A 14,395-nucleotide genomic window follows, 5' to 3' on the forward strand; every position below is an offset into this window, starting at 1 on the left:
AAGGAAGTCATGCGAATTTAGAACATTCTAATAATAACACAATCCTGAAAATGTGACAGTAATAAATTCCATGTCTATGCCCCCCCCCCCCCACCCCTCTAGCATTCATTTCTGCAGTTTGAAAGAATGTTTGAGGAGTTTCCATTCGCACCGTATTTTGACCTCAGAGGGGGAGATTTGATTAAATCCTTGCACACCGAGTTCTGTTGAAGAATGAGAGCGAATGATTAAAGGTATAGTCGCCGCATGGCCGCATGCACCCTCGATAGTTCTGAAGGGAACGTGAGCGCCAGTATTCTAGAATAATACAGTAATACTTCTCAAGTTAATGAAACTTGACCGTGTTCGCGTGAAGGTTCCGTGACGCTGCTGCAGCGTGTGAATGACAAATAGTCAGGAAATGCAGAGGAGACCTCACGCTGCTGCGCTAGCCGAGCATTCCCCCAGTTGTTGCAGGTTCCAGGAGCAACTTAGAAATAAACAAATGTATACACGCCCGTGTGCCACCCCGTTGGACTTGAAACCCGAGATCCTCCCGATGGCATCATGCCCTGAAACCAACATGTAAAGAAATGAAAGCAGGCCACAGTGGGAGGGACTTATTTTATTACAGATGCTCTGAACTTATCATCATCATCATCATCATCATCGTTAATATTACACTCGATGGCTTACTGCTAATTAGAATGGGATTTCCCCGACTGGAATAACGACACCTGCAAATGTCACCGTCATGACCTTCGAGAAGAACCTCGTCTCCATGAAATCATGTCGCTGCGTCCCTCGTGTTGCTGCGTCCTTCGTGTTGCTGCGTCCCTCGTGTTGCTGCGTCCCTCGTGTTGCTGCGTCCCTCGTGTTGCTGCGTCCCTCGTGTTGCTGCGTACATGTTGCTGCGAACCTCATGTTGCTGCGTCCCTCATGTTGCTGCGTACATGTTGCTGCGTCCCTCATGTTGCTGCGTCCATGTTGCTGCGTCCCTCATGTTGCTGCGTACATGTTGCTGCGTCCCTCATGTTGCTGCGTACATGTTGCTGCGTCCCTCATGTTGCTGCGTCCTTCATGTTGCTGCGTCCCTCATGTTGCTGCGTCCTTCATGTTGCTGCGTCCCTCATGTTGCTGCGTCCATGTTGCTGCGTCCATGTTGCTGCGTCCCTCATGTTGCTGCGTACATGTTGCTGCGTCCCTCATGTTGCTGCGTACATGTTGCTGCGTCCCTCATGTTGCTGCGTCCATGTTGCTGCGTCCCTCATGTTGCTGCGTACATGTTGCTGCGTCCCTCATGTTGCTGCGTACATGTTGCTGCGTCCCTCATGTTGCTGCGTCCTTCATGTTGCTGCATCCCTCATGTTGCTGTGTCCCTCATGTTGCTGTGTCCCTCATGTTGCTGCGTCGCTCATGTTGCTGCGTCCTTCATGTTGCTGCATCCCTCATGTTGCTGCGTACATGTTGCTGCGTACATGTTGCTGCGTCCCTCATGTTGCTGCGTACATGTTGCTGCGTCCCTCATGTTGCTGCGTACATGTTGCTGCGTCCCTCATGTTGCTGCGTACATGTTGCTGCGTCCCTCATGTTGCTGCGTCCCTCATGTTGCTGCGTCCTTCATGTTGCTGCATCCCTCATGTTGCTGTGTCCCTCATGTTGCTGTGTCCCTCATGTTGCTGCGTCGCTCATGTTGCTGCGTCCTTCATGTTGCTGCATCCCTCATGTTGCTGCGTACATGTTGCTGCGTACATGTTGCTGCGTACATGTTGCTGCGTCCCTCATGTTGCTGCGTCCTTCATGTTGCTGTGTCCCTCATGTTGCTGTGTCCCTCATGTTGCTGCGTCCCTCATGTTGCTGCGTCCCTCATGTTGCTGCGTACATGTTGCTGCGTCCTTCGTGTTGCTGCGTCCACATGGGAAGAATTGACCAATAAACGTAAAATGAGTGAAATGAAGATGTAAAGTGTTTCGCTTGTTTGTTTTTCCACTGCTTATAAGAGGATTTTGGCAAAAGCTGCAACCTGCGGACTCACAAGATTATCTGCCATCGTTAAATCCTTCTGATGTAACGCTGCTTTTCATTTTATGACCAAAGTGCCTCTTTTCATTTTAGATCCAAATAACACTTGAGCCGATCCCCGTAGAGGAGACAAACATGATGCAAGCAGATTTGAAATATCCAATATAAATATTGGGGTTAGAAGAGCAGGCTCGTCTTTCAAAGTGAAGCCTTTCATTTCAGACCTTCCCTCCGGTGTCATTTATCCCGTGTCTGATCAAGCATAACAAATACAGCACTTAATATTCCGACAGCAGCAGTCTGGACGTGCACGACCGCGGAGACTTAACAAACCATGTCGGTAGTCTAAACCGATTCCACATGCCTGGAGAAATCAAGCAAAAGGGAGGACAGAGGAATGTGGGTCGCGGTGAGCTCTGGGGGGGTGCCAAGCTGTCTGATTCCCGACTCTGATCGGAGCAGACTGAAGCTGCATCACAAAGACCGCCGCTGGGGGGGGGGGGGGGGGGGGTAACAAAGTGTAGGGTGAGCAGGGTAGGATTCTCACTGGGACCATTCAAGAGCAAGACGCAACCACTCGGGTGGAGGCGGGACAGCCATGACCTCCATAAAGGTGGACAGAAAGACGGAGGACAGCTACCTCTGCTGTCTCCCACAACGCATCCCGCGTTGAAGGGGGGGGGGGCGACAGAAAAATAAATTAAAACGTGTCCTTGATGTCCCACAAAACATTCTTTCAATAGCTTTTCTCACAGTGAAAAGAGTTTTAGCACCGTGAGAGGCCGTAACGCTTTTCACAGCAAAGAGGTCGTGGGTTCCAATCCACCCGTGTGGCGTTCCGTGTTCTCCCCGGGTCTGTGGGTTCTCCCGTCCCACCACCAAAAACAAGCAATATGGGTTTCACTAAATGAACTGTAGTCATGAATGTGAGTGGGAATCGCTGTTTGTATTTCCATGTGGCCCTGTGTGGGGGAACTGGCGACTTGTCCTGGGTGGACTCCGGACTAACCGTTAGCGTTCCTGAGACATCGCTTTAACTACCCGAGAGCACGCCTCTGCCCTCAGCGGCACGAATAGAACAAATGTATGCCAGCCTGATAAGGGAACGTTTTTTATCTTTCTCATGCCTGTCAAATATATTCTGTCCTGTCTGACTTCACCCAACCTATTTTTCTCCAGTTTGTGTGTCGTATGCAAAAACGAATATATTTTGTCTGTTTTAACCTTAAAGCAACGCGGGAGGCTACTTTGATTCAATTCTTATCGTGTCTTTGCATTTTATGAGGCTTCTTCCACAGAACTACTCAAACATAACCAAGAGTCCCTGCGATGCCAGAGTGACCAGTGGACGTGCACGAGACTGACTATCATTCAGGTGTGAGCATTTAAATGATCTTTATGATCTCTACAGGGACAATAAAACATGTCCAAACAACCACTCAGTGGAAGTCCGCCTACTAAAGGATGGTATTTTCTACTTCAGTCACAGAACACTCACGTGCACTGAAACATGACATGGAAAACAACGAAACACGGGTTCAGGCTGTCAAACGGGAATGAGCGAAATGTCTTTTCTTGTCAGGCCACGTGGGCAGGGTCACTGGGGGCCTGTCCTTCTGCCCGGCGTACATTTTTCAGAATTCCCTCAGTGGTAACGTGGACAAAGTCCATTGCAGGTGTTTTTGGGACACCGATATTACAGTCCTCTTCCTGAGGCTCTAAGAAAGCAACCCTCTTTCCGTTTGGCTGCCGGTGACCGGATTCTACCTCTCTCGGGTCGGAACAGAGGGCGATGGCTCGTCCGCCACATCCTCTTGATGCTCCGCTCCGGGTGTCCCGACATCGACAGGGCGTGAGGTAGAGATAGAGCAGCACCAGGATGATGCTGACCACACAGGAAGCCAGCGTGGTGAACGCCGTGTTGAAATGTTCCGCACTGCTGCGGCGTGCCAGGCCGTTGGCTGCGCTTACGTTTCCCACCGTCACCCTGACTTCCAGGAAGTCACCGGGGTCACGCTTGTACCGGCGAGCCGTCACACACGCGTACACCCCAGAGTCCTCCATCAGGGCCGACTGGATCTCAAGAGTGCCATTGGGGAAAACCACTAGGTGGCTATTTGGATCATTGGTTGATGAATTCACAACAGTCCTCGGAGTAACCCAGAACACCACTGGGCTGGTGGGGGGTGCAGAAGTCAACCCCGGACATAGCACTCTCAGCCATTTGGCTGGCTCCGTTTGGTAAGTCTGTACCTCCAGGGTCATGTCTGATGCTGCCAGCTGGCTACATCCAGACCCCGGTCCTGAATCCCCTCGACAGGGGTATTCACCTCGGACGTCTACCAGGGGCCGATACTGTTTCCACATCCAGAACTGCAACAAGGCCAGCAAGGCGCAGTCACACACCAAGGGGTTTCCATGCACATAAATGTCACCGTGTTGGGTGAGAGACAGCAGGCTCTGGACAGGCACTTTGGAGAGCCTGTTGTATGAGACGTCGAGAAAGGACAGATTGCGAGGCCCTTCAGGTTCCCAATAAAGCCCCAGAGGAAAGGCCACGAGTCTGTTCCCAGAGAGGTAAAGCCTCTGCAGGCTGTGAAGATCACTGAAGGCTCCCGGATCGATCTGGGTGATCTGGTTGCCAAACAACAGCAGCTCTTTCAACTCCTTCAAGCCGGCGAAGACGGAGGAGTTCAGCACCGCTAGCCGGTTGGAAGAGAGGTCTAGGTGGAGGAGGCGTGGCGTCGCAGCAAAGGCGTTCGACTCAATGTTGCTTATGTCATTTCGCCTGAGAACCAGCGCAACAAGCCGTCCTAATGTTTGGGCGCTCCAGTCCACAGGGAGGACAGTGAGGACATTGTGGCTCAGGTCCAACCGTGTGGCATAGCTGGGGATGTCAGAGGGCAGCGCAGACAGATAGTGGCCACTGCAGGAAACAATATCGCTGGCACAAAGGCAGGAAGACGGGCAAGTGGCCACCGACAAAGGCAAGCCAAGACTCAGAGAGAACAACAAGGCTGCAGCTGCAAGGCTGCAGCCACTGCCTCCGATATTAGTCTTGCAAATAAGCGGCGATGCAGAGGGATGCATCCTGGAGCTCCCTCAAGGTCGCATCTCAGGATACATTCCCACCCGGGACACGGCACACATGCAGCTCCTACCAAGGACAGACACAGTCAAAGACAAGACACGGAAGACAGTTAGTGTGCTTCTGTTATACCACGCTTTGAGCAGTAATAACATGCTCTATTACTATTAAAGGACAAAATTAGCAATATGAGGCAGGATAAACAAGAAAACTGTTATCACACATGGAACATGTGTTAATCTATCTATCTGTCTGTCTGTCTGTCTGTCTGTCTGTCTATCATCTTTAAATAACATCTGAATAAATTAAATTCAGACACAAATTTAATATATAATCAATGGAGTTTTTAGATGTAGTCAAAATACATGCGTTCAATATTAAAGCTCTGTTAATATTTGATATCTATCAGCTCTGCTAAGCTGACAGCTGATTTATTACAGCACCATCCCTACTTTGGTAGCGCCGATAGATGATAGAAATATACCACATACGCAGTTTCGCACACCAAACTTTATTTAAAACACTGCAAAGACAGATCAGTCATCAATAATGAGCAGTGGAGCCTCCCATCATCCGGATAGTTGGCTCTGGAGTCTAACATAATATTACTGAACCGGGTCAGACGGACAGCTGGTGTAATTCTACCGCCTTTTATCTCCCGCGTCATCCCTGCCTGGATCGATATCAACCGACATGCTGGACTTTGTGAAGTCAGTCAAACACCGAGCCGCCGCTCACCGTTACGCGCGCGAACATCCCTTCTTCTGATCCAGACGCGCTCTCCTCTCCTCTCCTCTCCTCTCCTCTCCCGCACGCGATCCAGCAACGAGAATCCGGAAAGCGCTCCGGAGAACTTCGCTCCTTCCGGAGTAAAGTGTGCCGGACTCGCCTCCTCTTCTGAGAGAATGAGAGGAGGAGGCGGGGAGGACGAACCGCTCACCTGCAGCTCGGGTTGCGCGTTGCTGTGGGAGCAGCCGCGCACCAACAGCAGGAGAGACGAAGCAGCCAATCGGTGCGTAAAGAGAGAATTAGGGGAGGGAGGAGGTGCAGCAGAGACGATGCGTGATTAGAAGAGGAGCAGATGTTATTCTGAGGGTTTCTTTTATTTTATTCTTCCTCGCTTACATTCTGGATAAACTCTTAATATATTAATTAATTAATAGTGATGTGAGAAAAGCACCAAAGCAACAGAGAAAAGCTGTAATTGGCGAAATCAGGTGAAAGTAGAACTCGACTAATGAAGGAGGCGTTTCAGGTGACCAGCCAAACAGCGTGTTTAGTTACCTGACAGGTGAATGCTGCCAAAGCGCGACCTGGACCGGGACAACATGGAGGCTCCTGGCCTTTTGTTTTTTTACTCTGATGTGTGTGTAGCAGGGGACACCACGGGGTGAATGTGCTGGAGGCCACCACAGGGTGTCGCCCTCTCCTGGGGCGCTTCTCCTTAAAAAGGGAGTGGCTGTTGGCCTAGATGATGCCAATTTCCTGTCGGGTGACCAGATTGTTTGCTGGGCCCACATGCATGGTCGAAGCATCTGATGAGCTAAGCCGGTGAATATTTTAATATGTTGATTTTATATATCATGTTTTAGGTTTTAAATGTGTTTTACTTTGGTGAATATTTTAATATGTTGATTTTATATATCATGTTTTAGGTTTTAAGTGTGTTTTATTTGATAGGGTCTGTTGAAGACCGGAGTGATTCGAGCTCGGATTCGTAAGGGTTGAATGACTGGGCGTGGGAGAACAACGCCTCAGGTATGCGGTCTTTTAGAGTTTTAGACATATCTTATTAAATGTGTTTTAACAAATAATAATGTTGTACTTGTTTTGGTTATTTCAGTGTTCATGTCGCCGCTGTCTTTTGTATTAAGTTTAGTTTGAGTTTTGTTTTGAGTTAGTCCGCTCCGTGTCGTAAATCTGTGTTTTGTTTATTGTGTAAGCTTGTACGAGCGGACTAACTCTCTTACCTATTTTTATTTTTGTTTATTCTTTTGTTTCATTCTTTTCTTTTGTTTTGTCACTTCCCTCCTTTGTATCCCGTTGACACTCCAAATACCCACCATACCCGATCCTATTTTTGCGTGTGGTTTTATTAGTGCATGGGTTTGTGGTGTGTTGCTTTTAAGTTTGCAGTGAGTTGGAGTGTTGGCGTTGCGGGTTTCTTCCGCCTTGTAGTGCGGTGCTATTCGGGGTGGACTGGGGACTGGCAGGCAATACGGGATAAGGTGAAGAGTGACTTTCCACCTGTCATTATGAAATAAATACTTGTAACCCTTCGTCATTGTGCTTGTCCCTCTGTGCTCCCCGTAACATTTGGAAGTTACTTTATGTGTGTGTGTGAATAAAAAGGTACCGTTTCCTTGGCAGTATGAGAGTAAAGTAAACACATTAACCCTTGCAGTGCTCACACAATGCATTCTAGGGGCACTGACTATTTATATGAGGATAGAGTTTGGTTTTGATAAATGATTGAACAGGTGAGCTATGGTTTTTGTAGATGCGCCGATCATCTCGTCTGCAGCCGCTTCATGCACCTTGCAGCTTGCGGGTGTTGCTGGAGTCCGTCACAGCTGACCTCGGGCGAGAGGTGGGTACACACTAGACGTGTCGCCACACAGAGACAGACAACCACTCATTCACACACTCACACATGATGGACACGTTTTAGAGTTATCAATTCACCTAAATTGCATGTTTTTGGAGGCAGAAGGAAATCAGAGAACCCAGAGAGAACCCACGCGGACACCGGGAGAAAATACCTTGTTGCTTTGAGGCAACAGCACTACCCACTGCACCAGCATGCTGCCCTCAATATCTGCTCCAACGGATGAGCCAAACCTGAGTAACTGTAAGTGGGTCAATGTTTTTACACATCACAGGTACGATGCAACAAAAATAACAAGTAACCCCGATCAATCCAGCTGCTGAAGACTAAGAATAGAAGAGCTAAACATCACGAGACATTTAGACGGATGGCCGTTTTTGGATAGGAGTGTTTTTCCAGAACTTGCTGTATGCGTTAATATGTTTGACAGATTGAGGTCTTTGCGAAGGCAGCTAACAATGACAGCATTAACTCCCTGTTTGATGTGTACAGAGTCCTCAGGGGACGGCACACACCTCTTATCCTCCGGCCCAGCACCAATGGATAAAATAAAATCTATTTTTATTATTCCATTTCAGCCTGAGAGGAGATGAGCTTTGTTTTCTCTGATAAGATTGTACTCTGGATTGATGCAGTTGGATTGCAAAGGATTCAACATAATGTCCTATAATTTACATAACAAATAATGCAATCCTGAGAAGGAGAGTGAATTATTTTACCCAATGTTTATCAAATCTGCAAATTGTGTCCTTTTAACCTTACAGTCTTTCAATGTTGCAGACGCACAAAAATCTGAACCTGAAGCACAATCACTGAAACCTCAAACTCGTGACCAACTCCTGAAACCAATTCTGCAGAACCACAAACACAATCCCTGCTTTTCGCTCAATACTCGATGGCACGGCACACATTTGTCAGATCACTACACACGATTCTCTCTCGTTTGTGCATTCTTCATGGATAAACCCTCTTTGTGTCCACAGGGGACACGCTGCCATTCAGATGGAAAGAATGGCCAGAGATGGACGCCTGGTTTGGAGAGCAATGGACGGCAGCATTGAAGAGAGAGGCAGAGGAGAGGCAGAGGAGTGAGAGGAGGGGGGAGAGGAGGGGGGGGAGGACGAGGGAGAGGAGGAGGACGGAGAGCCATCATCTCTGATGAGATCCGGGCCACGTTGGGTCACCATGTGGTCGACATGTTGCACGTTGTTTAGTGTTGTTTCCTGTACAGGCCTGTTCTATGTTCTTTCTCCACATCAGTGTTTGCTATGATGTGTAGAAAAATCTATTCTGGAGAATATAGGCGTATCTGTGTTTTACCGTATATCTGAGTATACAAACATTATACTGTGACATCTGTGTTTTACCGTATATCTGAGTATACAAACATTATACTGTGACATCTGTGTTTTACCGTATATCTGAGTATACAAACATTATACTGTGACATCTGTGTTTTACCGTATATCTGAGTATACAAACATTATACTGTAACATCTTTGTTTTACTGTATATCTGAGTATACAAACATTATACTGTGACATCTGTGTTTTACCGTATATCTGAGTATACAAACATTATACTGTGACATCTGTGTTTTACCGTATATCTGAGTATACAAACATTATACTGTGACATCTGTGTTTTACTGTATATCTGAGTATACAAACATTATACTGTAACATCTTTGTTTTACTGTATATCCGAGTATACAAACATTATACTGTGACATCTTGCTCCAGGACTAGTGTAACACGGAGCTCTACAGGCATCACTGTAATCTCCTGACAGTCATTCATACTGCTGCGTTCCATTGATGGCCGTGTTTTACATCAGTGTTCAGTCAGATCCAGAAATCATATGCTGGTCTGTGTCATTTGAACACAAAACACCATTTTGACTAGAGTGAACTCTGTTTTGGGGGCAAGGAATAATTTTGCAGGGGGTTTGTAGCATTTAGCATTTTGTGTGTGTGTTTCTGGACTTGTGTGTAGAGTTCTGGGAACATGAGGTCTGCTTTCAGGAAACTGAGAAAAACTGTAAACTTCAGCGAGAGAAGCAAGATTCATGTCGAGTGTCTGCTATTACTGTAGAGAAGCACGCCATCTGGTGGAGGAGGCAGGTAATTTCACTCAATCAGATTATTATTATGTATCTGTATGTTTTTTCAGTGTATAATATTTGTTGCCTTTCAAATGAGTTTATGCCTCACATTTTGACAGTGATTATGTGTTTTCTCCCGGTTCTCCAGCTTCCTCCCACCACCAAAAACATTCCATATCAAGGAGAATTATTGAGCCAGAGGAATGAACAAGTGGGTGATTGGGAGAATTTGTTTTTGCAATAAACTGACGCCATTGGGCATAAGGTGAAGTACCCCACCTTATGCCCAATGGCAGCTGGGATAGGGTCCAGCCCCTCCCCCTCCAGTGACCCTAAATAGGATAAGCGGTTCAGAAAAATGATATGTTTACAGGCTCTGAACGATGACTCAGTCCTGAAGTTTAGATTCATATTACAGCAGTTCAGTATATATATATATTCGGTATATCCTTGACCTCCATGACTGCTGGTTACACTCTCCAGACTTTGTGTTTGTGTGTGTAAAGGTGTGTCTTATTTGTCACGATGTGTGTGGGGCCTGCAAATGTCCTTGTGTCAACCTTTACCCGTCAGCCGCCGACAGTGACGGTGTGGCGGTTGTGGAGTTCTTTTTCCAAGAAGAGAACATAAAGGTTGCCCTTGAGCGAAAGTCCAACACACAACTGCGAGTTTGTGTAGCTTATAAAAATAGTGCTTTTTATTACTGTTGATCTGACCCCCTCCCCCCATGACGTCCCCTTCAGGACAAATCCAGAAATATTGTGTTGACAGGCGGGTGACATGGCCACTGGACGTAGCAGGCATTCACCCAAAGTCAGGAAAAATTCACATTACCCACAAGGATTTCTCTTGGTCTGCCCCCTCCCCCCCTTTACAACCATCTAGACCAGGGGTGTCAAACTCATTTTCTCCGAGGTCCACATTAGCATTATGGTTACCCTCAAAGGGCCAGTTGTAACGGTAACACAGTGAAAATGTAACTAAATGTAATGTAATGTAAAATAAATGTAACTACTGCTGTTAAATAAATGTATTTATTATTTATTTAAGTTGCAAACATTGCATATGCAATTATATAATTGGTAAAAAATATATAGATAGCTTATTGCTGTTATTATAACATAAATCCTTTCAATTTATCAGGTTAAGAAAACCACATTTCTCTATTTATCAATCAAATTTATTCAAGTAACTAATATTAAATAATAAAGAAAGAAAAATATCATCCATCAGAAGTTATGGCATTAACTTTGTTCAAAACTCTTTTGTCACAGTCGAGAGGGGCAGAACTTCAGTACGACCAATAATTGTGACCTGCTAAGAACATGAGTGACAGATGCAGCATTTTACAAAAACAAATGGCTGCATACAGCTCTCGGGGGGCCACAAAAAATGACATGGAGGGCCACATTTGGCCCCCGGGCCTTGAGTTTGACACATGTGATCAAGACTGAGGAAAAGAAAGATTCCTTTAGATATGGCTCGACCTCATTTGGAGGCCCTTTCTACTTCTACGTGATGGAAAACTACCACGATCTGGCCTGGCACCCGCCCACTCACTTGTGCGATGACATGTCATCCTCCTGAGCTGCAGCTCAGTGACAATTAGAGCAACTAGGAAAACAACTAGCGCATGACGTTCCAACGGATAGATGCCTTGTTTGTGACCATCGCGTCTGTCACACGTGAATGTGAGCAAACGGACAAAATCATTGCTAATCTACTGCAAAAAAACCCGGACGGATGCACGTAACCTGATACGCCTCCTTTGGCTGAACGACTGAATGGCTCACGACTGTTTCCACACACTGAGAAAGTCAAGGCTCAGAATACCTTGACCTGTAACAGGAGCAGACTTTGATGCATTCATTACATTTCTTTAGAGTTAAACTCCTGAAGTAAAGTTTGACACATGTTTCCAGATTTGAACTTTTAGTTTAGACTTTCCGAATGTTTTAAGAACTAAAAACTACATTTTGTGCATTCAGGTTCGTTGTTGCTGTGGGATTATGTATAAAGTGAAAAGACTTGTTCCTGAACCTTCATTTAATTCACTTTTTTTTACTTGAACTTGACAGGTTTTGACTGTCTCATGGCTCTGCTTCTAATAAAGACGGATGGAGATGAAGACGCAGCTAAAGAGACAGACATTGTCCCAAAATGAAGACAGATGAGGAATGGAGTGACCCACATTTACCGGTTGGTTAAACGTGGACATGTGTGCCAATATTTGCTAACTGGACAAGTCAAGGCTTTCTCAGATCAGGCTTTGGGGCGCGTTTGTTTTGGCCCTCATCCACAGATTCCCCTCGTTGACATGTTTGATGGACAAGACGTGGTCACAGTGTGATCTCTATCTGGAGTCGGGGTGGCCTCGTCTGCTCTGTGTCACCAGAAACCTGACGTGTCCTTTCCAGGCGATATCTGCAACGTCACGCCGCTGACGCTCCGAGAACTAGTGGCTGCTTTGCTTCATTCCAGGGGGGCAAAAACAGCTGCTAGTTATTTTTGGGTTTGATGGAATGATCTGCAGCATTGATTTCGTGGTTATACTTAGACACAGATGCGTAGCTCTAACGTTACCTTATTGCAGATGGCTATAGTCAGGCATTGAAAGTTTAACATAAAATGCTACTTGAGACAGAAATTACCAGTAGACGGAGAAAAAAACATACTTATTTTGGTTTATAATTCATATACATTTTACATAATAGTTTTTTCAGCTGCATGGCTTCCCTCAGCTTAAAGCTTCCATCGTTATCTGTCGTCTGGCTGGATATGAAAGGAGTTAGCCTCCGCTAAGAAACATGACTCTGGACTTTTATTTTGGTGGCATGCCATGAAGGTCAAAATAATTCATTTCACAACAAATGGATGTGATATTTCATGACTGCAACAAAGACAATGTCCTTTCCTTTCTGGGTTCCTGCGACACGATGGAGAAGCTGCAGTTTGATCAGCTGCTTTCTTTCACAGCCGAGCCAAGAGAAAGTGCGAATCCAGACTTTGCATATCACTCCAGATGCCAAGTAAGTCATTCTTTCATCTGCTGTGTTTACTAAAGAAATATTCCCATGAATAACAAAGTGAATAATGTGGAGTAACCAACAAACGGCATGCGTCCACTTTTCTCGAGACCTTTTGGGACGTCTGAGCGTCGAGGTGGCAAGACGTCTGTTCGCCTGTTTGGGTTTGATGCAGAGGAGTGGTGGGATCCTTTCACAGGCCTCAGCCACTCACAAAGCTGCCCACCCAGGGCCATTAGAGAATGGGGCAAGAATAACAGACAAAGGGAAAAACACATTGCATAATAGCTTGCGGTATGTAACAAGCCACGGAAATTAATGGCCGGAGCTGAGGAGTTGGAAGAATTGGGAAATTATGCAGAAGCCATTCAGTGTTGTGGTTCTGGTATGAAGGATGCAGAGGAGGGCTCAGAGGAGGGCTCAGAGGAGGGCTCAGAGGATTCCCACACAGGAATACTCACTAATTATCACGATGTGAAGCCTCGATGCAGAATGCTTTAAGATCAGAATCAGAAGTAGTTTATTGCCATTGTCAATGAGGGTTCACAGACTAGGAATGTTTGCTGTGCTACATGTAACAGTAATGACTAAGATACAAAAAACATGCAAGTACAGACACATCACAAAACAGCAGCATCAGGAGTGGATACACAGATGTGTATTAGCAGCAGTAAAACTAGCGTAATCACGCAGTGCTAAGAGAACAGTGCCAGTTGTCAGTTTTGAATGTTCAAGAGTCCGGGACAGAAAATTAATTGTTCATGAGTCTTACAGCCGAGGGGAAGAAGCTGTTCTTATGGTGGGAGGTTCTGGTCCGGATGGACCGTAGAGGGGAGAGGGTCAAAGAATCCGTGTCCACGGTGAGAAGGGTCGGCTCTGATCCGACCTGCACGCCTCCGAGTCCTGGAGACGTACAGGTCCTGGAGCGATGGCAGCTTGCAGCCGATCACCTTCTCCGCAGCACGTACAATGCGCTGCACTCTGTGTCTGTCCCTGGTGGTGGCGCCAGCGTATCACACGGTGATGGAGGAGGTGAGGACGGACTCCACGATGGAGGTGTAGAACTGCACCAACATCTGGGTTGGCAGCTTGAGTTTCCTGAGCTGCCGCAGGAAGTACATCCTCATACTCATCACCGTCCGAGATGAGCCCGATGAGGGTGGTGTCGTCCGCAAACTTAATCAGTTTGACGGACTGATGGCTGGAGGTGCAGCAGTTGGTGTACAGGGAGAAGATCCGGGGGGAAAGTATACAGCCCTGGGGGGGATCCGGTGTTGATATTCTAAGTGTCCGAGGTCTGTAGGTTCCTGGGGAGTCCAGATGCTGCAGGATGAAGTGGAGGGCCAGATTGACTGTGTTGTCTACAGACCTGTTGGCTCGGTAGGCGAACTGCAGCGGGTCCAGGAGGCGGGCGGTGAGGGTCTTCAGATGGTGGAGAACCAGGCGCTCAAAAGACTTCATGACTACAGATGTCAGCGCTATCGGTCTGTAGTCATTAAGTCCTGTGATCCTTGGCTTCTTGGGGACAGGGACAATGGTGGAGGACTTGAAGCAGGCTGGCACATGACA

General features: G+C 46.8%; 2 protein-coding genes across 2 annotated transcripts in view; one reads left to right on the forward strand and one right to left on the reverse strand.

Moving 5' to 3' along the window:
• The window catches only part of LOC137910698 (uncharacterized), a 257,139-nt gene that overhangs the window by 103,309 nt on the left and 139,435 nt on the right, over positions 1-14,395 (forward strand). The window lies entirely within an intron of this gene.
• Positions 3,580-5,091, reverse strand: LOC137911001 (amphoterin-induced protein 2-like). The gene has a single exon (XM_068755425.1). It carries the CDS (start codon positions 5,089-5,091, stop codon positions 3,580-3,582), a length of 1,512 nt encoding a protein of 503 aa, XP_068611526.1.

The sequence above is a fragment of the Brachionichthys hirsutus genome, chromosome 22 (assembly GCF_040956055.1).
Source record: "Brachionichthys hirsutus isolate HB-005 chromosome 22, CSIRO-AGI_Bhir_v1, whole genome shotgun sequence".
Classification (NCBI taxonomy): domain Eukaryota; kingdom Metazoa; phylum Chordata; class Actinopteri; order Lophiiformes; family Brachionichthyidae; genus Brachionichthys; species Brachionichthys hirsutus.

What these genes read in the sequence shown, in the direction of transcription:
- LOC137911001 (XM_068755425.1), bottom strand. Translation starts at nt 5,091, where the DNA reads ATGCATCCCTCTGCATCGCCGCTTATTTGCAAGACTAATATCGGAGGC.